We start from the raw sequence: 26,061 nt of genomic DNA, 5'->3' as shown, positions 1-26,061 counted from the left end.
TCCACGACTTTCACGTCCGACGACATGAACGTCTCGCTCACGTCCGGGTCGTACCCGGACCCGGAGTTGGCCGCGGCGGCGGTGCGATCGTCCTCCGCGACCGGCGTCGTCGGACGCCACGCGTCCGCGCGGCGCGGCGACGGAGGCGGCGACGCGCCGCCGCCGCCCGCCGATCCCGCGCGTCATCGTCCCCAGCAACTTCCCGGCGAGTCGCTCGTCGTTCTTCACTAGCCGCAGTACCTCGAGCGCGGTGTCAACGTCCACGTCGTGCCTCTCCGCGACGCGCGTCGCCCTCTTCCGTATCACCTCCTCGCTCTCCCTCTTCTCGCGTCGCGGGGGTCGCCGCGCCGGCGCCCTCTCGCCGCGCGCCGGCGACGCGCCGGCTGGCGCGCCGAAGACGGGCGACGTCTCGTCGATCATCAACGCGTTCCCGCCCCCGGGCCCCGCGTCTGATGAGACCCTCCTCGTTCTCGGCCCGCCCACCTCGGTCTCGAGCACGACCTCGCCGTTCGGTCGCACGTACACGAGCGCGTACCTGTACTCCATCTCGCCGGCCGGGACGCGGCACGCCTTCTGCCACCGGTCCTCGCCGACGCGGTCGAGCAGCGCGGCTCGGCTCGCGTCCCAGCCGCCGAACGCGGCGGGCTCTCCGAGGACGGCGACGCGTTGGCCGGGCCGCACCGGGCACGTCACGCACAGGGTTATCGGGACGTCCGTCGACGACTGCTGCTGCTGTTGTTGTTGTTGCCGCGACTGCGACTGCGACCGCGGCGGCGAGGTCATGCTCGCGCCGTTGAGCCGTTCCCCGCGGGACACCGCGGCGAATTCCGCGGCGGCGACGGCGTTGCGTCGCGTCGCCGCGAGCGTCCACGCGACGTCCTCCTCCCGCGGTTTCGTCTTGTCCGCGCGGACGAGCCCGCTCGCGCGCGCGAACGCGATGTCCCTCGTGCTCCGCAGCCGGTCTCCGGCGAAGTCGCGCTCGCGCGTGTCCACTTCGGTCGCGTCGTTCGATCGGCCCAAGCTCATCGTCTGGCCCATCCAGTTCCTCCCGACCGCGCGCTTCAGTCGCTGACGTATGAGATCTCCGCGGAACTTCCGTCGCAGGTCCGCGTCCGAGGAGGAGCCGCTCCGTCGCGCGCGTTTCCTCAGAAGCGCGGCGAGGAAGGACGACACGAACACGACGCCGCCTATGGTCCCGGGAGGGAGCGTCGGCGTCGGATCGGTCGGCGTTCCCACCGACGTCGCGTAGCTTCGCGAAACGTCACGCGCGGCGACGTCGAAAAGCGGATGATCCTGCCCCCGTCCCCGAGAGGCGGACGCGCGCACGCCGCCGCCGCGCGAAATCGATCTCCGCGGTCTCGCATCCGTCGAGGCGCGACGGCGCGCGGGGGTTCGCGGGGAGAACGATACGTCCGTCGCGGCGACGCGCGAGGACAGCGCCGACGCCATCGCGCGACGCGTTCTGGACCGATCTCGTTTCGGCGGGAACTTCGGAGATTTTTTTCGAGAGAGAGTCCGTCGAGTCTTCCGACGCGGCGCGGTCACGCGCGCACAACGCGACGCGCCGCGCTCGTCGCGTCGAAGTTTCCGCGCCTCTCGGACTTCATCCCTCCGAGGACGATGGCGATGCGACACGCGTCGCGCGCGCTGCGATCGTCCCGGGCGTGGGCGGTCGCGACGGAGTTCGCGCCCGTCCGAGCGCTCGGACGCGACGCGCGCTCGACGACGACGACGACGACGACGACGACGGAGGGATCCTTCTTGGACGATCGCGCGTCTTCGTCGTCGTCGTCGTCTTCGCGCGCCGCCGGCGCGAGCCACGGCGCGTTCGCGTCGAGGGCGTACCACACCGCGGGCTCACGCGTCAGCGCGATCGCGGCGGCGTCGATCCCGCGCGCGTCGGTCGAGCGCGCGGCGTCGACGCGACGCCACGAGCTCGCGCACGTGCGCGGAAAAAAGAAAAAAGCAAAGGGGAAGGACAAGGGCGCGGCGTCCGCGGCGTCCGCGGCGGCGGACGACGACGACGCCTCCGACGCCTCCGACGACGTCTCCGACGACGCCTCCGACGACGCCCCCGTGGTCGAGTTCGACAAAGCCGTCGTCTCGGCGCTCATGGACGCCGCGGTGGAAGCCCTGGAGCGGGACCTCGGGAAACTGCGCACCGGACGCGCGTCGCCGGGGATGCTCGAGAGCCTCGTCGTGGACGCGTACGGCGAGCCGACGCCGCTGAGGAACCTCGGGTCGGTGACCGCGCGTAACGCTCAAACTTTGGCGGTTATGTTATACGACCCGACCCTGAAAGGCGCGGTTCAAAACGCGATCACGGAGAGCCCGTTGGGGTTTAACCCGCAAGAGGACGGGGACGGGACGCTCCTCGTGCCCGTGCCGGAGATGACGCACGAGACGAAGGTGCAAGTCGCGAAGCTGTGCCACAGAGCCGGGGAGACGGCGAAGATCTCGGTGAGGAACGCGCGGAGGAAAGGGATGGACGTCATCAAGAAAGCGACGATGACCGAGGACGAGGGGAATCGCGCGGAGAAGGACGTGCAGAAGATGAGCGAGGCGTTCGTGAAGAAGATCGAGGAGCTCGTGTCGGCGAAAGAAAAGTCGATTCTAAAATGATGAAGAACGCGCGCGCGTTCTGTTTGCGAGGGAAGGAGAGACGGACGCGAGCGACCCGCGACGCGTTCGCTAAACACCGTCGCCGCTGATTAATCTAAGAACTCACTAACTACCACGTCGCGTTAACAAACGCGCGCCTAAATCGTCGCCGTCCTCGCCGAAGACGTCGCCGACGTCGTCGTCCTCGCTCCCGTCGCCGCCGCGGTCGTCTTCGTCTTCGTCGTCGTCTTCGTCGCCGCGCGCCCCCCGCCGCGGTTTCGCGTCGCCGACGACGCGCGCCACTAGCGGCAGCGCTAGCAGCGGCAACAGCTTACACCCCGCGCACGTCCACACGAAGACGTCCAGATCCTTCCACGACCTCCCCCCCGAAGACCCCGGAGACGCTCCCGGATCCCCCAATCGAAACGCCGTCGTCGCGCGCGCGGCGACGACGGACCCGATAGCCGTAGCCGCGTCCGCGACGCACACCAACGACGAATACCCGACCGCCTCCAACCCCCTCGGCGCGGCCGCCGCGGCGAGCGCCAGCGTCGGGACGTAGTTGAGCGTCATCCCGAACGACGACGCGAGCGCGGACGCGATCAGCGCGGGCGCGGGCGCGCGTCGCCGCGTCGACGACGACGCGCCGCGCGCCGCCGCCGTCGCGACGCTCACGCGCGTCAACCCGCACGCGGCGTCGACGCACGCGCCGAGGAGCGCCGTCGCGCCGAGGTCGACGCCGCCGCGACGCGACAACGCGTCGTACGCCCACGATGCGAGCACCGAGGCGAACGTGGAGACGAGCAGTAAGCCGCTGAACGCCCAGTTCGGGAGCGCGAAGACGCTGTACGCGAACGCGTCGTACGTAACCCCGGCGGTGGGCGCGACGCGAGAGAGGAAGATGAATCCCGCCGCGCAGACGACGCGACGCGACGCCAGCGCGGTCCATCGACCGCGGCGGCGGCGCGCGTCTCTTCTTCCTCCGTCCGAAGCCTCGTCGTCGCCCTCGCCGTCCTCCTCGTCGCCGCGGACCGGGACGAACGACGGCCCGTCGCCGCCCGCCGCCGGCGCCGGCGCCGACGCCGACGCCTCCTCGCGCGCGCGCGACGCGGCCATCGCGGCGGCGACCGCGACCACGCCCGCGAGCGACATCACCGTCCGCGGCGAGAACCACAGCAGCGCCGGGACGCTGAGCGCGGACGCGACGAGCCCGCCGAGGTTCCTCGCCGTCATCCCGCGCGCCTGGAGGTTCATCGCGCGCGACGCGTCGCCGCCGCCGAGCTGGACGAGCATCCCGTCCGCGCCGGATTCGCACATCGCGAACGTCAGCGACGCCGCGACGCCCGCGGCGTACAGCTGCGCGATCGTTCGCACGCGCGCGTAAAACTGCAGCGCGAGCGCGTGCGACAGCGCGCCGAGCACCATGTACGGCACGCGCCTCTTGCCGCGTATCGGCGCGAGGTCGGACAGCGCCGCCCACGCGGGTTTCAGCGCGCTGAGGCTGAACTCCACGGCGAAGTACGCGTTCAGAGCTTCGGGGCGAGATCGCATCCCGAGGTCGTCGTTCAGCACGAGCGCGGTCGCGGTGATGGGCAACGCCTGCGCGGCGGAGAGGAGGAAGAACACGAGGTAGAGATACGCGTCCTCCGCGCCCGCGCGGGCGCGGAGCCATGCCGCCATCATTGCGATGGCGACACGGCGCCCTGCGCGCCGCGAAATGAATTCCGCTCGGGGCGTTCGAGACGAGATGCGATTTTATCATTTTCGCCCGTGCTGCGTGCTACCTTCGTATCACGGTGTCGCCCGCGCGCTACTCCCGCGCACTCACCGCGCCCACGTCGCGCGTCACCCCAGCCAAGGCTTCGTCCGCCGCGCGTCCACGACCGCGCGTCGCAACCCCCGAATCACCCTCCCCGGGTCGTCCGAACCGAACACCGCGCTGCCGGCGACCACGACGTTCGCCCCCGCGCACGCCGCCGCGACGACGGTGTCCTCGTTCAACCCGCCGTCCACCTGAATGTCCAACCGCGGCCGCCGCCGTCGAAGCGCGCGGACTTTATCGCACACGCTCGCGGTGAACTTCTGCCCGCCGAACCCGGGCTCGACGGTGAGGCACAGGACCATGTCGACCGCGTCCGCGTCCACGAGGGGGAAGACGGTCTCGATGGGCGTGGACGGCTTCAACGCCACGGCGGCGCGCATCCCGCGCGCGCGGATCGTGGCCGCCAACGCCGCGGCTTCGCTCGTCGCGTCGCCGTCGCCGTCGCCCCCGCCCACGGCCTCGATGTGAAACGTCACGCTCGACGCGCGCGCGGCGGCGAGGCCGTCGATCAGCGACCCCGGGTTCGAGCACGAGAGGTGGCAGTCCAAGAACGCGTCTCTCGCCCGCGCGCGTAAATGCGCCACCACGGGGGGACCGATCGTGAGGTTGTTCACGAAGTGTCCGTCCATGATGTCCACGTGCAGCCAGTCCGCGCCGTCGTGAATCATCCGCGAGACCTCCCCGGCGAGGTCGCCTTGGTCCGCCGCGAGCAGCGACGGCGCGATCTTCGCGACCGGGGTTTCGTCCGTCGCGGCATCGGCGTCGTCGACCGACGTCGCGAACGCCGCCTCGCTCCCTTGCCGATGAATGACGCGCCTCAACGCCGGGTACGTCGCCTTGTACGCCGCGTACGCCCTCGCGTACTGCGCGTGCACCTCCGGTCGAGGGTGCACGACCCCTTCCATGTGCACCATCGCGCGCGCGGCGTCCGCGACGGTGGCGTAACACCCCGCGCCGACCGCCGCCAGGATCGCCGCCCCGAGCGCCGGCGCGTCCGCGCACTTCGTCCGCTTGAACGGCACGTTCGCGACGTCCGCGTGTATTTGCAGCCACAGGTCGCTTCGCGTGGCGCCGCCGGCGACGACGACCTCGGACGGCTTGTACCCGTTCGCTTCCATCGCGTCGAAGATGAGACGCGTTCCGAAAGAGATCCCTTCCAAAATCGCGCGAAACACGTGCGCGCGGCCGTGTCGTAACGTCAGACCGGAGACGACCCCGCGCGAGAGCGGGTCCGTGTGCGGCGTCCTGTTTCCTTGCAGATGCTCCTGAACGACCAGACCCTCGCACCCGGGCGGCACCTCCGCGGCGGCGGCGTTCACTTCGTCGTAAAACCCATCGCCGCCGCCGCACAACGTCTTAAACCAGTTCACGACGGACCCCGTGGACGTCTGCCCGCCCTCCACGACGTCGTGCCCCCCCACGAGCGCGCACGAGTACGTGCCCCATATCCCTCGCCCGTGAAACCTGCGGTCGGTCACGCCCAAGTGCAAGTGCGAGCTCCCGGTGATGAGCGCGAGCTGCCCGGGTTCGATCGTCCCGAGGCCGACCATCGCGACGAACGCGTCGGCGCCGCCCTGCGCGACGGGGACGCCCGCGGGGAGGCCCAGGTGCGTCGCCGCGTCGCGCGTCAGCGCGCCGACGACGTCGCCGAGCCCCACGATGTCTTTCGGCCACTTCTCGAGGAGCTCCGGGATGTTCAGCGACTTCAGGAGAGACGTCGGCGGCCCGCGGCCGTCGACGAAGTGCCAACGCACCGCGACGTTGTTCGCGGAGCCGCAGTACCGCCCCGTGAGCTTCACGTTCACGTAGTCCTGGTACTCGCATATCATCGCCGCGTCGCGGAACGTCTCCGGCTCGCACTGCGCGAGCCACAGCGCCTTCGGGATCATCCACTCCGCGCTGACCGGGCCGGCGCCGTCGCCGTTCACGCTCAGCGCGGGATCGCGCGTCGCGAGGACTTGCTTCGTCTGGTCCGACGCGCGCATGTCCATCCACAGGATCGCCGGCCTCAGCGCGTTCGCGTCCGCGTCCAGCGCGACGACGGTGCAGCACGTCGTGTCCACGCACACGCCCGCGACGTCGCGCGGGTCGATCCCGGACTCGCGCAGAACCTTCCGCGAGCTCGCGCCGAGGCCGTCCCACCAGTCCGAAGGCGATTGCTCCGCGTGCCCTGGCTTGGGGTACGACGTGTCGTACGGCGTGTCCGCGAACGCGATCGGCTCCCCGGTCGCGACGGCGAAGAGCCCGGCGCGGATGCCGCCGGTGCCGCCGTCGATCCCGAGGACGTACTTCTCGCTGCCCATCGCGGAGGTTCGGTTCGGTCCGGTCCGGTCGCCGCGTCGTCGGAACTGACGGAGAGTTCGATCGACCAGTCGCACACTCTTCTACGTCTCGGAGTTTCCGCCGGTCGCGTCATCAGTCCTCCGCGCCGCGCCGTCACACCGATGAGCGCCTCCGCCGCCGCCGCGAGGGATGACGTCGTCGCGCGCGCGTGCAGGGAGAAGCTGCTCGACGCGGTCGCCGCGGTCGCCGCAACCACGGCGGCGCCCACGCGGTGCATCATCCTGAGCGGCGGCGTCGACACCGCCGCGATAATGCGCGCGAGCGCGGATCTCGGCGTGACGTACGCGTGCGCGATCACGGTCTTGTGCGGGCCGGACGCGCCCGACCGCGCGTTCGCCGCCGCGGTCGCGGCCGAGCACGGCCTCGCGCACCACGTCGTCGAGGTCACGCCCGCGGATCTCATCGCGGAGTACCTCCCGTCGTGCGTCGAGTCGTTGCGGACGTTCGACGGGATGACGCTTCGGAACGCGCTCGTCGTCGCCGCCGCGTTGCGACGCGCGGCGGCGTTGGGGATGAAGGACGCCGTCGTCGGCGACGGCGCGGACGAGCTCCTGGGCGGGTACTCGTTCACGTGGGGCGAGGACGACCCGCCCGGGACGTGGAGGCGGAAGAGGGACGAGATGTGCGCGACGTGGACGTTCGCGACGGCGGCGCTGGCGGCGGCTCGCGGCGTCTCGTCGCGCGCGCCGTTTACGTCCGACGCGTTCGCGCGTTGGGCGACGGCGGAGACGGACCGCGCGGATTGCGTCGGGGTCGTTCCGATCAGGTTGACCCTGGAAGGGGACGCGATCGAGCACGTCGCGGGGAAGCTGCCGCTGCGTCGCGCGTTCGACACCGTCGCGAGTTGGCGACGGAAGGATCCGATCGAGGTCGGCTCGGGCGTCGCCGTCGTCTCGAACGACGCGTTCTGGTCGGAAGTCGTCGCGGACGACGCGTTCGAGGAGGAGAGAGACGCGTGGGCGGCGCGAGGGGTGGTGATCAAGAACAAAGAGCACCTGGTGAACTTCCGCGCGTACGTAAAAGCTTTCGGCGGCGGCGGCGGCGGCGGCGGCGACGGCGGCGGCGAAGACGACGTCCTCAGACACCCGACGAAAAAATGGCTGGGACCCGGCGAAGGCTGCGCGGGGTGTCGCTTCGAGATCGGCGACGCGACGTTTTGCGACGTGTGCGGGGCGTACCCCGCGCAGCGAGTAGTCGTAGCCGGCGGGGAGTAGCGATGACGTGTGCGTTACGTTTCGACGCGCGGCGTCGTCGGCGACGGAGCTCGACCTCTTTTGCCGCCGAGTACGGCGTACTCGATACTACATTTATCGTAAGGCGTTTCAGTCAGAGCTCTCGGTCGCTGTGAGCCTCGGAAACGCACGTGAAACGTCCGCCGATGATGATAAATCACGACACGCGCCGCCGCGAACCGTCATCGACGCACGCGCGCGAGCACACGCGCGCGCTCTCCTCGCGAACTCGCACGCGCGCGCTCGGTTCGCACGCGCGCGGAAGGCCCACCCCGTCTCTTCCGCTCCCACGCGCGCGATGTCGTCCGCGTCCGCGCGCGCGCTGTCGTCCGCGTCGGGCACCGAATGGATGACGTGTTCTCTCGGAAAGAGCCGCGCGTGCGTCCCCGCGCGCCGCGGCGTCGCGACGGTGACGTGCAAGGCTGGGAAGAAAGGCGCGAGGAAGGCGAAGTCCGCGCCGCCGCCGCCGCCGAAGACCAACGACGCGTCCTCCCGCGCCGGAACGACGCCGACGACGACGACGCCGAAGCCGACGACGACGCCGCCGAAGCGACGGTCCGAGGAGGACGAGCTCCGCGTGCCCTACGGCGACGCCTCCGGCGCGGCGATGAAACTCACGGACGTGATGCTCTCCGTCGCGGACACGGACCTCCTCCGCGACGGCTCGATGACCGTCATGAAGTCCCAGGTCGTCGGCCTCGTCGGCGGCAACGGCTGCGGGAAGTCGACGCTGCTGAAATGCATCGCGGGACGACGCGCGCTCGACGACGGCGCGATCGCCATCTCTTCGGACCTCGAGGTCGGGTACTTCGAACAGACCGCGGTGAGCGGAAGCGAGCTCACGGTGTACCAAGAAGCGCGGGCGCGGATGACGCGAATCAACGCCGCGGAGGCGGCGCTGAGAGCCGCGGAGCTTCAGTGCGAGAGCGCGGAGGTGGAAGAGGCGTGCAAGGGCGCGGACGCGTACATGGCGGCGTTGGAAGAGTTCGACGCCGCCGGCGGCAACGGCGCGGAGAAACGCATCGCGAGCGTGCTCGACGGCCTCGGGTTCGCGAGGTCGCAGTGGGACGTGGTGTGCGACGACTTATCCGGCGGGTGGCAGATGCGCGTCGCGCTCGCGAGGCTCTTGTTATCCCCCGCGGGGTCGCAGGACAACGGCCTGTTGCTCCTGGATGAGCCCACGAACCACCTCGACGAGGCGTCGAAAAAGTGGCTGAGCGCGTGGATCAAATCGTCTCCGTCGACGACGGTGATCGTGTCGCACGAGAAGGAACTCCTCGACGGCGCGTGCTCGCACATCGCGGAGGTGCGAGGGAAAGGGCTGCACTGGTACGTCGGCAACTACACCGCGTTCTTAGAGGCGAGGGACGAGCGCATACGCGTCGCGAAGGCGTTGTACGAGAAGCAGCGCGTCGAAGCCGCGGAGTTGGAGGATTTCGTTCGCCGGTTCAGCGCGAACGCGAGCAAGGCGAGCCAGGCGCAGAGCAGAGCGAAGCTCCTCGAGAAGCTCCGCGTCGAGATGAGGAAGAACGAGTCCGCGGCGACGGCGTCGTTCAGCGACGGCGCCGCCGGTGACGCGTCGAAGATGATCCTCAAGCTCATGGACCCGCCGGCGTCGGACAACGACGTCCTCGAGCTGCGAGGCCCGGGCCCGGGCGGCGGTGCGAAGCTCGGGTACGACGCGAGGGCGCCCATCTTGCAGGGCGCGCTGAAGCTCGAGCGCGGGCAGCGGATCGTCGTCCTCGGCCCGAACGGCGCGGGGAAGTCGACGCTGTTGAAATCGCTCGCCGGGACGTTGCCCGTCGTCGGCGGCGAACGCGTCGTGGGCGAACGCGTGAAAATCGGCGTCTTCTCGCAGGACCTCGCGCAGGAGCTCCCGTCCGCGGAGAGAGCGCTGGATTACGTGCTCGCGTCCGCGAGAGAGGACGACGCGCTTCTGAAGGAGGAAAAGGCGAGGAACGCGCTCGGCGCGCTCGGGATGAGCGGCCACATGGCGCTTCGGACGATCGGGTCGTTGAGCGGCGGAGAAAAGGCGCGCGTCGCGCTCGCGGCGTTCGTGCTTCGCCCGAGGAACGTTCTGCTGCTCGACGAGCCGTCCAACCACCTCGACATCGGCGCGGTGAACGCGCTGACGGACGGCCTGCGCGGGTGGGAAGGGACCGTCTTCGCGGTGTCGCACAACAAAGAGTTCTGCGAGGCGTTGGAGCCGAGCCACGTCGTCAGGGTGAAAGCCGGGGAGATGTTCATGGAGAATTGCTACGGGCTCTCCGACGCGGACTTTGAGCACGAGGTCGTCGCGGGGGACGCGACCGCGTTGGTGAAAGAGAGCGGGGCCATCATCGTCGAGTCGTCGTTCGACGAGGAAGAGGGCGCGGCGGTTGAGATCGTCGTCACCGGGAGCTTGGACGAAGAGCCCGTCGCGGTGTCGCGGTGACGACGACGCGAAGGCGATAGACGAGTTGAAACGAATTGTACACATAAGTTTATTTGGCGCGGCGAAGAGATTGGTACTACAACTCCTTCTTCCGCGCGCTCCGCCTCGGCGCCTCGCCGTCCCCGCCGCCGCCGATTTTTTTCTTCCCCCCACCCTTCACGAACTTCTCCAGGACATCGTACCCTAACGCGGCGAACACGACGCCGCACCCGGTCCACTGCGTCCGAGTCAGCGCGTTTTTAGGATCCGGGTCGCGAAGCACGGAGTACACGGTGGAGAAAATCTTCCTCGTCGTCGTGACGCCGCTCAACACGAGCGGATCGAACTCGGTTATCGTGAAGTAAATGAACAGCTGCCCGACGACGGACGCGAGCGCGTAATTCATCACGACGCGCGTCGCCTCCGGGTGCCGGGAGCAGAACGCCACGCCGGAGGACAGCTGTCCCGTGCGCGCCGCGAGCGCGAGCGCGACGACGACGCCGGACGCATTCGTGTACAACATCGACTCGAACATCGACGTCTTCGCGTGCTTCTCACCCGGGTTCAGCCTTCGCGTCGCGCTCTTCACGCGGTCCTGCAACGACGCGGTGACGAAGTCCATGACGAGCGACGCGCCGATGAGGCCGAGGCCGTACGCGCTGTCGCCGCCGGCGCCTTTCCCCGATGACGACGCCTTCTTCCCAAAGTTGAACACCGCAACCCCGAGGGTGATCGCGAGGACTTGGAGGTACTGCGCGCGCGGGAACTTTCGCCCCGCGGCGACGCCGCCGATCATGACCGGGACCATCTTGCACGACTTCCCGAGCACTTGCGTCGCGTACGAGACGTACCGCAGCGCCTCGTTCGCGGACGCCATCGCGAGCATCTGCGACACGCCGGACGTGAGGATCTGGCGTCGCGGGACTCGGATGCCGCTGCCGCCCACGAGCGCGAGACCGATCGCGCCCGCGAGCGCGTTCACGCCGCGCTCGACCGCGAGGACGAGGAACGTGGACGTGAACTTCTCCGTGGCGCCGCGCCCTGCGCCCGGGACCGCGTACGACGCGCGATACACGTCCTCCTGCAGCACCGCGAAGTAGGAGAACGCGAAGAAGATCCCGGAGACCGCGACCGCGAGCTTGGCCTCTTTGTTCGCGGCCATCTTCTTCGAGCTCGCGGCGCCCATCGCGAGAGAGGGCGGCGGGAGGTGCCGCGCGTTCGACGGCGCGCGACGCGGAGGAGGAGTGCCTCGAGCGAGCCGACGACGCGTCGCGTCGCTGTACAGTAACATCCGCACTGCTGCGTCGACAACGGCCCACAACCTTACGTACCAAACTGTCACCTCCAAGAGTCGCAGAGTCGCAGCTCTCAGCGCTGTAACACCAATTGATCGTGCCCGCGCGGCAGAAGACGGCGCGCGGGGCCGACGCGCGATACTCGCGAAGCGCTTCTCGCGTCGACGATCGATCATGTTCCGTTCGCTCTCCCTCGCGAACGCGCTCCTCCTCTTCTGCGCGGTCGTCGCGGTTCTCGGATCGCTCTCCACCGCGCGGGCCGCGGGGATCGCCGCGCCGAACGCTCGCGACGACGCCGCGACGTCCTCCCCGCACAGCGCGGCGTTCGCCGCGTACGTCGCGAAGCACGGGAAGAACTACTGCGGCGACGGCGTCGTATCGTGCGAGGAATCGCGCTTGAGGTGCGTCTCGGGCTCGATGCGATCGAACCCGCCGCGCTCGCGGGGGGCGAGCAGACCGCGATCGCGTCCCCGCGCGACCCGTTCCGTTTCCGTCGATTCTTCCCCGAACCCTCGTTTCGTTCGAAGCCGAAGACGGGACGATCGCTGACGTCCCCCGCTTCTTCGTCCTCCCTCCAACTCGCGCGCGATCCATCGCAGGGAGAAAATCTTCCACGCGAACAAGCTCACCGTGGACGCGCACAACGCGGACGCGACGAAGACGTGGAGGATGACGTTAGGGAAGCACGCGGACCTCGCCCCCGAGGAGTTCAAACGCGCGGCGTTGACGTACAAGCCGTCCGCGAGGCGCGTCCGGGCCGTGCACGACGAGATGAAAGCCTGGGCGGCGGCGAGGCTAGGGAAGGCGACGGTGAACAACTCATCCGTGGAAGACATCGTCGACGACGCGATCGCGGGGGAGAAGACCGCGGCGGGGCACCGAGCGGCGCCGGCGGCGTGGGAGGAGGGGGAGCCGGCGGCGGCGCCCGAGCCGGCGGCGGCGCCCGAGCCGGCGCACGAGCCCGCGCCCGCGCCCGCGCATTCGAAGCCGAAGCATACGCACGCGAAGCGAGCGGCGTCGAAGAAGTCGTCCCCCGCCGCCTCCCCCTCCTCCCACGGCGGGTTCCCCGAGGAGTTCGCGTGGACGAAACCGGGCGCGGAGTACGGCGCCGTCGTCGGCCCGATCCACGAGCAGTCGTCGTCGTGCGCGTCGTGCTGGGCGTTCGTCACCGCGGATTCGATCGCGGCGACGTACGCGGTCGATATCACGAAGAAGACGCGCAAGAGGATGGACGCGCCTAAACTCTCTATCCTGCAGCTCATGGACTGCGACAAGGACGACAACGCGTGCGCGACGGGGAACATGTACACGTCGTTCAACTGGATCGAGAAAAACGGCGGCATCGCCTTGGCGAGCGATTACGACGCCGCGGTGCCGTCGTCGTCGCAGGACGACGAGACGTTGCAGTGCGCCGCGAACGTGAAGTCCACGCTCACGACGCCGGGGATGTGCGACCTGAAGATGACCGCCGGGAACGAGGCGCTGATGCGGGCGATTTACGAGACGGGACCGGTGGCGGTGGGCATCAACGGCGAGCGTCTGCACTTTTACGACGGCGGCGTCATCACCGCGAAGGAGTGTCCGCCCGCGGGCGCGGGGATCTCGTCGATCAACCACGCCGCGCTCGTCGTCGGCTGGGGCGTCGAGAACGGGATGAAGTACTGGCTCGTTCGTAACACGTACGGCGAGGACTTTGGCGAGAAGGGATACTTCAAGCTCGAGCGCGCGGAGCCGCACGACCACGGCTTATTCGGCACGTGCGGTCTCCTCTTCGAGTCCGTGTACCCGATCGTCACGAAAGTCGGGGTCGTCATGGACAAAAAGGAGATGGAGGCGAAGTGCGTCGAAGGGTCGGTGTTCAAGCAGGAGTACTTCCGGGACGAAACGGCGAACCCGGGGACGTTACTCGGGAACGAGCCCGCGTCGCGCGGCGCCATCGAAGCCGCGGACGCGTTCATCGAAACCGCGCTCGGCGGCGCGGTGACGATCGCGAAGAGAGAGGGCGTCGCCGGCGCGGCGTTGATCGGCGCGACCGTCGCCGCCGCGGTCGCGGTCGTCGTCGTCAGACGGCGGAAGGCGAGCGCGAACGTGGCGTTTGGCGAGGCCGAGAGGCTCTTGCCGTGAGTTGTTAAGTTGTTTCGTAGCGGCTGTCTGGCTAATGTTTTGTTGTCTGAACCTCTGACTCAAAAATCGTGACTCAAGAACGTCTCCTCGTTCCACTCACTCCCTCGCGCGCGACCGCACGCCATGGACAACTGGACCAAAATCCAAGCGAACATCACGAAGGGCGTGAAAGAGATCACGGATCTCTTCACGTCCACGGGCCCGGACCTCCCGGAGACGGACATGGAGATGTGCTTGGAGGCGGACCGCGCGTACGCCGAAGGTGCGCGACGAAATCGTCGTCAGATCCCGCGGGCCGCGTCGTTGTTTTCCGAGGGGTGCCTAGTCGCGCGCGATCTCGCCCCCACGCGCGCTCCAAACGTCACGCTTTCCCCCGCGTCGCGTCCCCCCCCTCCGCAGTCGCCGCGTCGTCGAGCTCGGACCGGGCGGCGCAGGACACCGCGCGATTTCGCCTCGCGTGGGCGCTCGCGCACTCGAAAGCCGCGGGGCACGCGACGCGCGCGATCGAGCTCTTGCGCGACCGCACGTACGAATGGGGCGACGCCGTGCTGCCGAGGGACCGGCGGTACATCACCGCGGTCGCGCACTTCAACGAGGGGGACTACCTCAGCGCGAAGGAAGCCGCGACGGACGCGTTGCGGCACGACCGGGAGTGCCGACAAGCGGAGGCGCTGAAGACCGCCGCGGAGGAGAAGATCGCGCGGGACGGAGTGATCGGCGTGGGCGCCGTGTCCGTGGGCGCGGCGGTCATCGGCGGGTTGATCGGCGCGCTCGCGTCGTCTTCGTCGAGGAGGCGATGAGGGAGTGAGAGAGAGGGAGGGAGGGAGACGCGTTTCGCAGACGGAATGAAGAAGGTAAGGTGGCGACCCGCGCGAAGTTTCGCGCGGAAGGACTAGACTAGAGGTCCGTTACAACATCTCAGATGACGTCGTTCACAGCCCCGCGGCTTTCGCGAGCTTCCGCTTGTACGCCCGTATGTCGTCCTTCCACACCTCGACGCCGCCGCCGTCGCAGACCCAGATCTCCTTCGCGACCTGGTCGATCAGACGGAAGTCGTGCGACACGAGGACCAATCCGCCGGCGTAGGCGTTTATCGCCTCCGCGAGAGAGTCGATCGCGTCGATGTCCAGATGGTTCGTCGGCTCGTCCAGGAGGAGGAGGTTCGGCTTCCCGACGCAAATCATCGCGAACACGAGTCTCGACTTTTGACCGTCGGAGAGTAAACCGATCGGCGTCGTCTGCGCTCTTCCGCTGATGCCGAACTTCCCGAGGAACCCGCGCCACTCGTCGACTGGTTTTTTCATCGCCGCGTACGTTCCCGCGAAGAAATCCACGGGGTGACTCCCCGGATCTAACACGTCCACGGAGTGCTGGTGGTACCTCCCGATGGATAACGACGCGTGTCTCGACACCGTCCCGGCCACGGGTTCGATCTCGCCGGTCATGAGCTTGAGGAGCGTCGACTTGCCTGCGCCGTTTGGGCCCACGAGCGCGATCCTCGAGTCCGTGTCGACGCCAAACTCCAAATCTTTCAGGAGCATCCCCGCGCTCTCGTCCGCGCCGGGGTACCGGAACGACACGTTCTTGAACGGCAACACCGGCGGCGGAAGCTTATGGCACTCCGGGAACGAGAACGAGAACGTCTTGTCCGCTTTCGGCGACGGCGTCAGCCCCGCCGCTTCCATCTTGTCCAGAATTTTCTGCTTCGAGTTGGCCTGCTTCATCATGTTCGCGTACGTCCCGCACGACGCGATAAACTCCCTCAGGTGCTTAATGTCCGCCTGCTCTTTGTCGTGCTTCTTCTGTTGAATCACCTCCTCGTTCCTGAGCGTCTTCTGGTACGTGTCGTAGTCGCCGGTGTAGTACGTCAGACGTTTGTTCGATAATCGAATCACGTGCGTGCAGACGCCGTTCAGAAAGTCCTGCGAGTGCGAGATCACGAGCAGACACTTGTCGTACTTCGAGAGGTAATGCTCGAGCCACACGCACGCGCTCAGGTCGAGGTGGTTCGTGGGCTCGTCCAAGAGAAGAAGCGCGGGCGCGGCGAAGAGCGCGCGCGCGAGCGCGACGCGCATCCGCCACCCGCCGGACATGTCCTTCGTCGCGCGGCGCATCATCGGCCGGTCAAAGCCCAACCCGTGAAGCAGCTCCGCCGCACGCGCTTCAAACATCGCCGGGTCGAGCTCTTCTAAGCGCTCGTACAGCGGCTGCAAGCGCTCGTCCCCGGGTCCGCCCTCCGCGAGGACCGCGGCCTCGAGCTTCTGCAGGCGGTTCACCTCGGCTTTGATGTGATCCACGACCGCCTCGAGCGCGGTGCGTTCCGTCGGCTCCGCTTCCTCTCTCAGGTGATACACGTCCACGTGCTCGGGGATCGGCACCTCGCGATTCGCGAGCGCGGCGAGGAGGTTGCTCTTCCCGCAGCCGTTCACGCCTAACACGCCGTACCGTCGCCCGTGGTTGAGCTCGATCGCGCAGTCGCTCACGAGCTCCACGCCGTTGACTTGCATGCTAAACCGCTCGACGCGAACGTCCAGCGCCGTCGGCCGCGACGCGAGGACGCCGGTGACGGTGCGGTCGACGTCGACGCCGCCGAGCGTCGCGCCGCCCGGGCGCTTCCCGTCGACGGCGCGCTCGGCGTCCGCCTCCGCGAGCTCTTTCGCCTTCTCTTCCTTCTCCTCCGCTTTCGCGGCTTCCTTGCCCTCCGCGCGCTCTCTTCGCCGCGTCGCCGTGGACTTTTTCCCAGCCTTGCCGCCCTCCTCCGCGGAGACGACCTTACCTTGGTACACGCGCCACGAGTCCGTGCACAGATCCGCGACGAACCCGGCGTTGTGCGACACCGTCAGGACACCGCCTTTAAACTTTCGAAGCGCATCGGTCAGCGCCGCGAGGGTTTCGTTGTCCAAGTAGTTCGTCGGCTCGTCCAGGGCGATCACGTGCGGCTTCGTCCACATCGCCGCGGCGAGGACGAGGCGGCTTTTTTGCCCGCCGGACATGCGCTTGAGTTTCGAATCGGCGAGCTCCGTGGATATCCCAAAATCGCCGAGGTGCGCGTACACCTCCGCGGACGTCAGCGGGCGAATGTCCAGCCCGCTCTGGCTCGCCTTGAGCTTCTCGTCGAAGTGCCGCGTCATTTTCATGACGTACGAGGACTTTAAGAATTCCTTCGGTTCCCACCTCGTGACGCCCGGGCGGTCGCCCCACTTTCGGACTTCGTAACACAGCGACCCGCCCTTCATCGCCCTGCCGAGGATCTCGCACACGTTCCCTTTCACCGTCATCGCCGCCTTCTCCTCGTCTGTCATCTCCATGGTCGCCATCGCGGCGAGCTCTTTATCCCTGCCCAAGAAGAACCTTCGCTGGATGTACTCCTTCGGCGACATCTCGAGGTTCGACTCCAAGTGATGCATGCTGTGCTGCGCGATGTACGATATCCGCAGGTTATGATGCTTCCACACGCTCCCGTCCGTGGGCTCGAGCTCGCCCACGATGTTCTTCAGAAGCGTCGTCTTACCCGCCCCGTTCGCGCCGACGATGGCGACGCGCGAGGAGAGGTACACGCGCGCGTTGACGCCGTCCAAAACCTTCGCCGAAGACGTCGCGTACGAAAACGAAACCTCCTCGACCCTCAACACCGCCTGATGCTTATTCTTTACGCCGTCCAACGGTCCCGGGTCCGGGAACGAGATGAGCGGCTTATCCCCGCCCCCGGTCGACTTCCCGACGCCGCCGCGGGACGTCCCGGTCATCGCCGCGGCGAACCCCCCCGCGACGGACCCGCTCGGCGCGTACGCGGACGCGCGCGTGCCGAGCTCGCCGCTTTTTCCGCCGCTCGCGCCCAACACCGCGGACGCGCGCAGCCTGCTCGCGTCGCCGTCGCCAGCGCCGTCGCCGGCGCCCATGCCGTCGCCGATCGCGGCCTCGCCCGCGGCTTCCGCGTCGGTTTTGATCGCGTCCACGAGGTCTTTCTTCATGCGCGGAAGCACCAGCCGCGGGTTCGCGGCTCGAAAGTTTTGAAACCCGCCGTCGTACGTCGTCAACGTCTGATCCTCGAAGTGCACGATGTCGGTGGCGACGGTCGTGAGGAAGTCGTAGTCGTGCGAGACCACGAGCACGGTCGTGTTCGTCAGCGCGCAGAGGTGCGAGGCGAGCCAGTCGACCGCGCCGACGTCGAGGTGGTTCGTCGGCTCGTCCAGGAGGAGGAGGTCGGCTTTCTGTAACATCGCTCGCGCGATCGCGAGTCGCATCCGCCATCCCCCGGACAGCTCCGTGACCGTCTTGCGCGCGAGCTCGTCCGTGAACCCGACGGCGCGTAAGCACGGCGCCACGTCGTTCGCATCCGCGCCGAGCTCGATCGCTTGGGACTTGAGAAAGTCCTTCACCGGGGCCGCGAGCGAGACGAGAACTTCGTGCTGGACGAAGACGCATCGAAGCCGCGGGGGGAAGCCGTTGATGTCCCCGGCGGCGAGCCTCGTGAGGAGCGTCGTCTTCCCCGCGCCATTCTGGCCGACGACGCCGTACCTTCGCCCGATTTCGAGCCGCAGCGACGTCGGTCGCAGGAGGACTTTCCCGGCGAACGCGAGGATGATGCCCTGGAGGTCGAGGCAGTAGTCCTTCTTTTCGTCGGCACCGTCGCCGCCGCCGCCGCCGCCGCCGCCGCCGCCGCCGCCGCCGCCGTCGCCGCCGGCGCTCTCGCCGCCCTTGTGGTGATTCACCGCGCTCTCGCACAGCGCCTTCACCGCGCTCTCGTCTATAAACTCGAGCAGCATCGCCCCCGCGGCGTCCACGAGCTCCTCGACGAGCTCGTCGCGCGACGCGCCGTCGTCCGCGTCGTCGAGCATCCCTCCCATCATGTCCGAGACGTACTCGCTCACCTCGTCGTCGACTTTGGACGACGCCAGTGCCGCCTTGACGTGCGTGGCGACATCAGGCGCCGGCATCGGTATCGCGCGATCCCTCCTCCGCGCGCGATGCCTATGATGAGATCCGACGCGCGTCCAAATGATGGTATACGCCTGGCATGGCAGCAGAAGGCGAAAAGACTCGTCGCAGGCTTGACTGTAGAATGGCTATCCCGACTACGCAACGATCAACGCGCACGTCAACGACCCACTCAGTGCATCATGTGACCCCCCTCGTACGTGTAGTACCCCCCCTCCGTCGCGTTGCTCCCGAACTTCGGCCCTCGGTACGTCCCGTGATCGATGCGGAAACTCTCCGGCTGCGACGGCGCCGCCGCGAGCCACGCGTAGCCGGCGCCCGCGGGCTCCCCTCCCGGCCCTTCGCTCACCTCGTGGAAGTAATGGCAGTCTCTCCCCGCGCCGAGCGCGTACGGCGGCGCCTGGACGTCCAACATCGCCGTCGGCGTGATCGCGGTGAACCCGTGGACGTTCCCTCCGCGGGTCGGGAACAGCGCGAGCGGCGTCGTCCCCGCGGCGACGACACCGTCGCGCACCACCCTCGCGAGCCTCGGCGTCCCGACCGGGACCGGCGGCGGCGGCTTCCCTTCGTCCTCCGGGGCGACGACCCAGTCGTACGATTTCACGTGAACGGCGCCGTAGAGAATTTTGGACATGACCGTCATCCCCGGGTGGTCGTGCGTCGGTATCGCGTCGCCGGCGGCGAGGAATTTGAAGACGCCGAGCGTGAACGCGAGGTCCTCGTGGAGGTGGAGGTACTCCAGCCCGCGTCGAGCGCCGGGCTCGGGGGACGACGACGGCGACGACCTCTCTCTCTCTCTCTCGCCGACTCTCTCTCTCTCTCCCCGGCGGAAGAAGTCGCCGTCGCCGCCGCCGCCGCCGCCGCCGCCGCCGCGCAAGCCCGCGCGGTCCAATCGCGATGTCGACGTCGACGGCGGCGTCTTCGCCTCGTCGGGCACCTCGAGCGCGAGGTCGCGCGCGGTGACAGCCTCGAGGTACGGCATGATCGCGCGCACGTGGTCGTCGTGCACGGGCCGCACCCCCGGGACGGACGGGAGCGTCGCGACGCACTTGTCGTACAGCGCGACGACCGGCCCGTGCGGCGCGTCCGGGGGGGTTCTTCTCCGAGCGCCGTCGGGCCCGTCGCTCCACGACGCCTCTCGCGCCATCGCGCCGCCGGAGGAGGTCGCGCCCGCGTCGCGACGCGGGGGACGACGCGCGACGCGCGAGAGCAGCGACGACGAGACGACGTTCGCTATGCGCGCGCGCGCGAACATAACATCCCGCGCCGGGGCGCGCGTGTCCGCGACGGCTCAGACGCGCGCGCTGACCGCGCCGTGGGTGTGACACGTTTCAGCGTCTCGTCCCGTCCAATAAAACGATTGCGATTCCTTGGTCTTCTATCTACGCGCGTCGCCGAACCCCGTCTACGTACCCCCCCCGCAGCGCGCCGCGATCCCTCGGCGCCCCACTCCCCCCCTCAGCTCTGGTTCACGATCCGCAGCCCATCCTGAAGCGCGCGCGTGTACTCGTTGATCGCGCGCACGATGCTCTCGTCCTCCGCGACGCGTTCCTCCTTCTCCGCGTTGATCGCCGCCTTAGGGCCATTCCATACGAGCGAACGTCGGGGTGGAGTTGAAAGGCGTCAGTTGGAGTTGAAAGGCGCCGAGGGCGGGTATTGAAAGCGTGGTGTGGGCGGAGAGAATCGCCGGGCGAAGTCCTTAAGAAACGGCGTTCACCACGCGAACGGGGTCATATGGGAACCAGTGTATAGAACGCGCCTTCACCGCGGCGATCTCGCCCAACGCGACGACGTGGAAGGCGTCCTCGTCCCCTCGCTTCGCGCGCCGCAGCTCCGCCACCGCGCTCGAGACGTCCGCGAGAGCAGCCTCGCGGACGCTCCGCTCGCCGTCCACCTTCTCCTGCAGCCGCAGCACGTCCTCGCCGACGCGTCTGAGGCGCGTTCCGTACGAGCGAACGTCGGGACGAGGGAGTCGGAAGGCGTCGGTCGGAGTTGAAAGGCGTCGAGGTGTGTCGGGATTGAAAGCGAGGGAGGGATGAGCGGAGAGATGCGCGCGCCGGGAAAAGTCCTCAAGGAACGGCGTGCACCACGCCGACGCGGTCGTACTGTACGGGGACCGGTGTGAGATAGAACGCACCTCAGCGTCGCCGCCTCGCGTCGCAGCCGGTCGACGCGCTCGTCGTCGACGGCGGAGGCGCACTCGTCCACCTTGGCGACGACGCTGCTCGCGAGGTGCTCGACGTCGACCCTCCGCTGCTCGCGTTCCTCGCGAAGGCCCGCGTGGAGCTCCGCGAGCGAGGACGCGAGGGTGTCGAGGGTGGATTTGACGCCGGCGAGGGCGTCTTGCACGCGCGTCTCCGCGGCGCGTTCGAAGTTTTTCAGCTCGCGCTCGATCGCGCGTCGCGTCTCCTCGTCCGCGTCCGCGCGGCGCTTCGTCTCGTTCTCGAGCTCGAGCTCGAGCCTCTGGACTTGGTCGTACAGCGCGTTCCTGCGCCCGGTCTCGACCTCTCTTCTCGACGCTTTCTCGTTCTCGAGGTCGCTGTAGAACCGCGCGAAGCGCTCCGAGACGTGCGCGAGACGATTCGCGGGGGCGGCCGCCTCCGCGGATCTGAACGTCGCGACCGCGCCCGCGGAGGACGTCAGCGCGAGGGGGGAGGGAGGCGCGCTGTTCTCCGCCGCCGCGAGGTTCTCCAGCGCGGAGGGGCGCGAGTCTCGGGCGGTCATGACGCGGGCGTGCGCGCGCGCGCGTCGCCAGATGAAGGCGTTTTCGGCCCACCAACGTCTTTCTGTTCTCGGCCGCGACGACCGCGAGCGCGACCGCGAGGTGCGAGTGACGACGTCATCGTCAATCATTTCGCGCGCGGGGCGATCGCCGCCACGGACGACGCGCACGTCTTCTCGTGATGCTGCGCCACGCCGCGCGTCGCGTCGCGGCCGCGAACGCGTCTCTCGCCGCGAGCGCGACGTCCTCGCGATCGTCCACGCGGCACCTCGAAGCGTGGGCGGCGGCGCCGAGGCGCGATCTCGTCGCGCGTGCCCTCTCGATCGACGCGTCGACGGCGGCGACGACGACGACGTCGTCGTCGTCGCGCGCGTCGTCCGCGCTGCCGTTCGCCGCTCGAGCGCGCGCGGCCTCGGGATCGAGCGCGTCGTCCAGGGGGATGTCCACGGGGGGAGGAAGAGGAGGAGGGGGAGGACCGAGCGGAGGGTCGTCGTCGGGATCCGCGGGCGTTGGCGCGGGCGCGTCGGCGTCGGCGGCGAACGAAGCCGCCGCCGCGGCGCGTCGACGCGCTTACATCGCCGCGGAGACCGCGCGTCATCGCGCGTCCGCGAGCACGGGCGGGATGTACCTCTTCGCGATGACCATCGGCATGGTCGGCCTAACGTACGCGTCCGTGCCGTTGTACCGCATGTTCTGTCAAGCCACCGGGTTCGGCGGGACGACGAGGAGGAAAACCGTGGAGGAGAAGCTCGCGGCGCAGGCGAACGCCCCACCGGCGGTCACCGCGGCCGCCAAGTCGCGCGACGTCGTCATATCCTTCAACGCCGACGTCGCGGAGGGTCTCCCGTGGAGGTTCACCCCGACGCAAAAGTCCGTCGTGGTGCGTCCGGGGGAGACGACGCTCGCGTTTTTCACCGCGAAGAACGAGAGCGCGCGCGACGTCACGGGCGTGGCGACGTATAACGTCCAGCCGAACAAAGCCGGGTCGCACTTCAACAAGGTGCAGTGCTTCTGCTTCGAGGAACAGCGGCTGCGCGCGGGCGAGGAGGTGGACATGCCGGTGTTTTTTTACCTGGACCCCGAGTTCGCGACGGACGCGGCGATGGCGGACGTGAACGACGTGACGCTGTCGTACACGTTTTTCCGCAGCGACGATTACGACGAGCTGGACGACGAGGAGGAGGAGGGGGAGGGGGACGCGCGCGGGGTGAGGATGCACGGGAGCGGCGTCGTGCCCGTGGGGGTGAGGACGCACGCCGCGCTGGCGAAGTAGCGCGCGCGAGTCGTCGTTCGCAGCTCGAGCGGCTTCCACAGACGAACAGACGTTCGCATTCGCACCCTAGCTAGAAATCCACTCGTTGAAAGGTCATGTTCACCCTATGTTCCACATTTTTAACGATGAAAATTGCCGATGATTCACCGGTGAAAAAACGTGCTTTGAAACTGGCGACTTCAAACGTCTTGGTCATGTCAGCACTTCGACGCGAGTCGTCGTAGCCGTCAGTGCGCGCGACGCGAGGGCTCTCGCCGTCATGCCGCCGCGACGAAGGCGGTCCGCGACCGCGGTCGCCGCCGCGGCGGCCGCGACGAAGGCGGCGGCCGCGATGGAGGACTACGACGACCTCGGCACGGTCGCCGAGCCGCTCGACGCGATCGCCGCGGATCTGACCTGCGCGCTGTGCTCGCAGCTGTTCACGCGTCCGTGCACGCTCCCGTGCGCGCACACTTTCTGCCGCGCGTGCGTGGAGGACACGCTGCGCGGGAAGGGCGTGTACAAGAACGAGTGCCCGGACGAGGCGTGCACGCACCCGGTGTACGTGAAAGACCTGCGCGTGAACCGCGCGCTCGAGTGTCTGGTGCACAACTTTCCCGCGATGCGCGCGACGGCGGAGGCGGACGAGCGCGAGCGCGGGAACCCGACGACGCCGCGCGCGGCGTCGCGACCCGCGAAGGAGGAAGAGCGCGCGGTGAAGAAGGACGAAGTAGACGACCTCGAACCCGCGGCGGGAGATGGAGACGACGCGCGCGCGATTGAGGAGGAGGAGGACGCCGCGGCGGGCGCGAGTCCAGCTGTCGAGGAGCCGTCGCCGAAACGCGCGAAATCAGCCGCCGCGCCGCCCGCGGTGAACACCCCCGCCGCGTCGAATCCAAAGCAGGCGCGATGCCGCGTCCTCGAGGAGGAGATCGCGACGATCGACGCGCACGCGGCGTGGCTCGACGCGAAGATCGCGGCGCTGGAGCTCGAGGAGACGCGGGAGACGGAGGCGGCGAGGTCGGCGGCGGCGGCGAGGTCGGCGGCGGCGGCGATCGAAGCCGCCGCCGAGGAGACGCAGACGCGACGGACGTCCTCCCTCGCCGCGGCGACCGCGCCGCCGACGCAGCCCACGCAGTCGGTGACGCAGCCGGATACGATGACGCTGACGCAGGCGCGGTCGATGTACGCCGCCGCGCACGGTCGATCCGCGCCGAAGAAGATGACGCTGAAGAAGCTTCGACGCGCGTTGGAGAAACTGGACAAGGACGTCCTCGCGTCCGTCGCCGCGTTCGCGCTCGCGGAGGAAGATGGAACGTCAACCGACGCGGACGCGGCGGGCGAGGCGGGTCCACTGGACCCGGCCGCCGCGGCGAGAGAGGACGAAGCGCGCGAGGCGCGCAGGCGCGAGCGGAGGAAGACGAACGCGGCGGCGGCGAGGGAAGAAGCCGCGGCGCTCGTGCTCCCCCCGGGGGAGTCGCGACGGAAGCCGCTCGCGGCGAAGGACGACAACGTCGACGCCGACGCCGACGCCGCGGTCGTCGTGAAAGCCGCGGCGACGACGCGATCGTCGTCGCCGAAGGTGTTCGAGCACACGCAGGTCAGCACGGGGTCGAAACGGAAAGCCGCCGGCGGCGGCGGCGGCGGCGGATCGCACGCGGCGGCGACGAGACGACTCGCCGCGGCGGCGACGAGACGACTCGCCGCGGCGGTCGAGAAAGTCCGCGACGGCTCCTCGTTCGAGCTTCGAAACGAAGACCGCCTGTCGAGGAACACGACGCACCTGCTCATGGACCTCGGCGGCGGCGCGAACGATCGCGTCGTGTCCGAGTACCGCACCGTGCGATACCTCGAGGCGATACTCAGAGGGATATGGATCTTGCGCGCCGACTACGCGCTCGACTCCGCCGCCGCGGGGCGGTGGTTGAACGAAGCCGACTACGAGATCGCGGACTCCGGGCGCGGGGACGCGTACGACCCGGTCCCGTCCTCCGTCGCGATCGGCCCCGCGGGCGGGCGCGAGCGACGAGAGAAGTGCGCCCCCGGCGTCTTCGCCGGCGAAGTCGCGAAGGCGCGTCTCTCGCCCGAGACGCCTCTGCTGGTGAAAGAGATCGAGGGATTGCTGATCGCGGGGGGCGCGACGCTCGCGAGCGCGCCGTCCACGTCCACGCGCGGCGCCGACGACGGGAGTTCAACGCCGCCGCCGGCCTCGGAGACGGAGCAGGGCGTGCCGGACAGCGAGGACGAGGGCGAGGACGTCGACGACGTCGCGCCGCGCGGCGTCGGCGTCGGCGTCGGCGGCGTCGGCGGCGGGAGAGCGACGACGATCATCGTCGACGACGCCGTCGCCGACGCCGACGTGCGGGCGCTCGAGGAGCAGTACGGCGGCGTCGTCGTGACTTTGCGCTGGTTGTTTCACTCGATCGTGCACCACGTCGCGTTGCCGAAAGAGGCGTACAGTACCCGTACCCGGCGTGAGGAGAGCGGCGGATTTTAGTCGGGGACGAGGATAGCAACACTACTTATAGCACGCGTAGCACGCGAACGATGAGCAATGAACGCGTTACGTTCTCACGACACAGACGACGTCTAAGGGACTTACTGTACTTCATCTCACGGCGCGGACCGTCGTTCGGCTCGTCGGTCGCGGTCGGGTCCGGTCTCCGTTCTCGTCGTCGTCGAAACGTCGTCTCGTCTCGTCCATCAGTCTCCTCGTCGTAGAATTCGAGCGTCGGCGTCGGCGCGCTCATCACTCCCCGTACGTGCAGATGCCGACGCCCTGGATCGGCTGGCACGTCGCGCCCTTGGGACACGTCGGCCCGGCGGCGTGGAACGGCGACGCGGGCTTGCAAATCAGCGCGCACTGGGACGGCTCGGACGCCCCCGCGGGCTCGAGCACGCATTCCCCCTGCGCGGTCGCGCCGACGTGCGTGTCCGCCGGACACGGCGACGCGGGCGAGCACCTCGGGGAGCAGAACGACCCGGGGAGGCCTTGAATCGCCACCTTCTGCTCGTTCGCCATGCACGCGCCCGTGTTCGGGTTCGAGTACGGCAGCGTGTGCGTCTTCGGGCCCGGGGCGGGCGCGTCGTCGTCGTCGTCGTCGTCGCGCCAGGAGGAGGACAGGCGCGACGACGACAGCGTCGTCTGCAGCGTCAGCGAGTTGTCCGCGGCGAGGGTGTTCGTCGCGAGCGGGACCGCGCGCGCGGCGGTCGCGGCGGAGCACGACGCGACGGCGAGGATCGCGAGGAGGAGGGATGATGGTTTCATGTCGCGCGCGAGCGGGGTCCGAGGCGTCGGGGGCGTCGCGGAGTGCGGCGG

At 68.7% G+C, this 26,061-nt stretch overlaps 16 protein-coding genes across 16 annotated transcripts in view; 7 read left to right on the top strand and 9 right to left on the bottom strand.

Moving 5' to 3' along the window:
• MICPUCDRAFT_67435 (uncharacterized protein) overlaps positions 1-1,449 on the bottom strand; it is a gene marked incomplete at its 5' end in the record, with an annotated part of 2,100 nt that extends 651 nt beyond the window's left edge. Inside the window, one exon of the mRNA XM_003057752.1 lies at positions 372-1,449. Within this exon, the coding sequence (XP_003057798.1) occupies positions 372-1,449 (1,078 nt within the window). The remainder of the gene's footprint in view (positions 1-371) is intronic.
• A 624-nt stretch (positions 1,450-2,073) lies between these two features.
• Positions 2,074-2,613, top strand: MICPUCDRAFT_26402 (uncharacterized protein; the record flags this gene model as incomplete). Its single annotated transcript, XM_003058117.1, has 1 exon — positions 2,074-2,613. A coding segment is annotated over exon 1 (501 nt), but the record flags the coding sequence as incomplete, so codon positions are not given.
• Positions 2,614-2,727: 114 nt separating this feature from the next.
• Positions 2,728-4,281, bottom strand: MICPUCDRAFT_57367 (folate-biopterin transporter family; the record flags this gene model as incomplete). The annotated part of the gene is made up of 1 exon (XM_003057751.1): positions 2,728-4,281. The coding sequence occupies one exon, from the start codon at positions 4,279-4,281 to the stop codon at positions 2,728-2,730; it is 1,554 nt and encodes a 517-aa protein (XP_003057797.1).
• A 165-nt stretch (positions 4,282-4,446) lies between these two features.
• On the bottom strand, positions 4,447-6,766 carry XK-RPE (sugar kinase and ribulose phosphate 3 epimerase, fused; the record flags this gene model as incomplete). Its single annotated transcript, XM_003057750.1, has 1 exon — positions 4,447-6,766. The coding sequence occupies exon 1, from the start codon at positions 6,724-6,726 to the stop codon at positions 4,447-4,449; it is 2,280 nt and encodes a 759-aa protein (XP_003057796.1). The 5' UTR covers positions 6,727-6,766.
• Positions 6,767-6,867: 101 nt separating this feature from the next.
• On the top strand, positions 6,868-7,980 carry ASN3 (asparagine synthase; the record flags this gene model as incomplete). The annotated part of the gene is made up of 1 exon (XM_003058116.1): positions 6,868-7,980. One exon carries the CDS (start codon positions 6,868-6,870, stop codon positions 7,978-7,980), a length of 1,113 nt encoding a protein of 370 aa, XP_003058162.1.
• A 643-nt stretch (positions 7,981-8,623) lies between these two features.
• MICPUCDRAFT_33033 (ATP-binding cassette superfamily) lies at positions 8,624-10,432 on the top strand (the record flags this gene model as incomplete). Its single annotated transcript, XM_003058115.1, has 2 exons — positions 8,624-9,511; positions 9,596-10,432. 2 exons carry the CDS (start codon positions 8,624-8,626, stop codon positions 10,430-10,432), a joined length of 1,725 nt encoding a protein of 574 aa, XP_003058161.1.
• Positions 10,433-10,508: 76 nt separating this feature from the next.
• On the bottom strand, positions 10,509-11,597 carry MICPUCDRAFT_57363 (Drug/Metabolite transporter superfamily; the record flags this gene model as incomplete). Its single annotated transcript, XM_003057749.1, has 1 exon — positions 10,509-11,597. One exon carries the CDS (start codon positions 11,595-11,597, stop codon positions 10,509-10,511), a length of 1,089 nt encoding a protein of 362 aa, XP_003057795.1.
• A 283-nt stretch (positions 11,598-11,880) lies between these two features.
• On the top strand, positions 11,881-13,892 carry MICPUCDRAFT_57362 (cathepsin; the record flags this gene model as incomplete). The annotated part of the gene is made up of 2 exons (XM_003058114.1): positions 11,881-12,107; positions 12,306-13,892. 2 exons carry the CDS (start codon positions 11,881-11,883, stop codon positions 13,828-13,830), a joined length of 1,752 nt encoding a protein of 583 aa, XP_003058160.1. The 3' UTR covers positions 13,831-13,892.
• A 61-nt stretch (positions 13,893-13,953) lies between these two features.
• MICPUCDRAFT_57361 (uncharacterized protein) lies at positions 13,954-14,630 on the top strand (the record flags this gene model as incomplete). Its single annotated transcript, XM_003058113.1, has 2 exons — positions 13,954-14,092; positions 14,230-14,630. The coding sequence occupies 2 exons, from the start codon at positions 13,954-13,956 to the stop codon at positions 14,628-14,630; spliced, it is 540 nt and encodes a 179-aa protein (XP_003058159.1).
• A 132-nt stretch (positions 14,631-14,762) lies between these two features.
• On the bottom strand, positions 14,763-16,337 carry MICPUCDRAFT_44200 (ATP-binding cassette superfamily; the record flags this gene model as incomplete). The annotated part of the gene is made up of 1 exon (XM_003057748.1): positions 14,763-16,337. One exon carries the CDS (start codon positions 16,335-16,337, stop codon positions 14,763-14,765), a length of 1,575 nt encoding a protein of 524 aa, XP_003057794.1.
• Positions 16,338-16,646: 309 nt separating this feature from the next.
• On the bottom strand, positions 16,647-18,596 carry MICPUCDRAFT_16010 (uncharacterized protein; the record flags this gene model as incomplete). Its single annotated transcript, XM_003057747.1, has 2 exons — positions 16,647-17,543; positions 17,814-18,596. Coding segments are annotated over 2 exons (1,680 nt in total), but the record flags the coding sequence as incomplete, so codon positions are not given.
• Positions 18,597-18,940: 344 nt separating this feature from the next.
• On the bottom strand, positions 18,941-19,915 carry MICPUCDRAFT_57359 (uncharacterized protein; the record flags this gene model as incomplete). The annotated part of the gene is made up of 1 exon (XM_003057746.1): positions 18,941-19,915. One exon carries the CDS (start codon positions 19,913-19,915, stop codon positions 18,941-18,943), a length of 975 nt encoding a protein of 324 aa, XP_003057792.1.
• A 311-nt stretch (positions 19,916-20,226) lies between these two features.
• On the bottom strand, positions 20,227-21,492 carry MICPUCDRAFT_16280 (uncharacterized protein; the record flags this gene model as incomplete). The annotated part of the gene is made up of 3 exons (XM_003057745.1): positions 20,227-20,343; positions 20,534-20,699; positions 20,906-21,492. 3 exons carry the CDS (start codon positions 21,490-21,492, stop codon positions 20,227-20,229), a joined length of 870 nt encoding a protein of 289 aa, XP_003057791.1.
• A 623-nt stretch (positions 21,493-22,115) lies between these two features.
• On the top strand, positions 22,116-22,685 carry MICPUCDRAFT_26394 (uncharacterized protein; the record flags this gene model as incomplete). The annotated part of the gene is made up of 2 exons (XM_003058112.1): positions 22,116-22,250; positions 22,299-22,685. Coding segments are annotated over exons 1-2 (510 nt in total), but the record flags the coding sequence as incomplete, so codon positions are not given.
• Positions 22,686-23,022: 337 nt separating this feature from the next.
• Positions 23,023-25,239, top strand: MICPUCDRAFT_57356 (uncharacterized protein; the record flags this gene model as incomplete). Its single annotated transcript, XM_003058111.1, has 1 exon — positions 23,023-25,239. One exon carries the CDS (start codon positions 23,023-23,025, stop codon positions 25,237-25,239), a length of 2,217 nt encoding a protein of 738 aa, XP_003058157.1.
• Positions 25,240-25,491: 252 nt separating this feature from the next.
• MICPUCDRAFT_57355 (uncharacterized protein) lies at positions 25,492-26,043 on the bottom strand (the record flags this gene model as incomplete). Its single annotated transcript, XM_003057744.1, has 1 exon — positions 25,492-26,043. The coding sequence occupies exon 1, from the start codon at positions 26,008-26,010 to the stop codon at positions 25,492-25,494; it is 519 nt and encodes a 172-aa protein (XP_003057790.1). The 5' UTR covers positions 26,011-26,043.
• Positions 26,044-26,061: the final 18 nt, after the last annotated feature.

Source organism: Micromonas pusilla (genome assembly GCF_000151265.4).
Source record: "Micromonas pusilla CCMP1545 genomic scaffold MICPUCscaffold_4, whole genome shotgun sequence".
Lineage (NCBI taxonomy): Eukaryota > Viridiplantae > Chlorophyta > Mamiellophyceae > Mamiellales > Mamiellaceae > Micromonas > Micromonas pusilla.
Note: the sequence above shows the minus strand (reverse complement) of the source record. Positions and strands in the feature narration are given on the sequence as shown.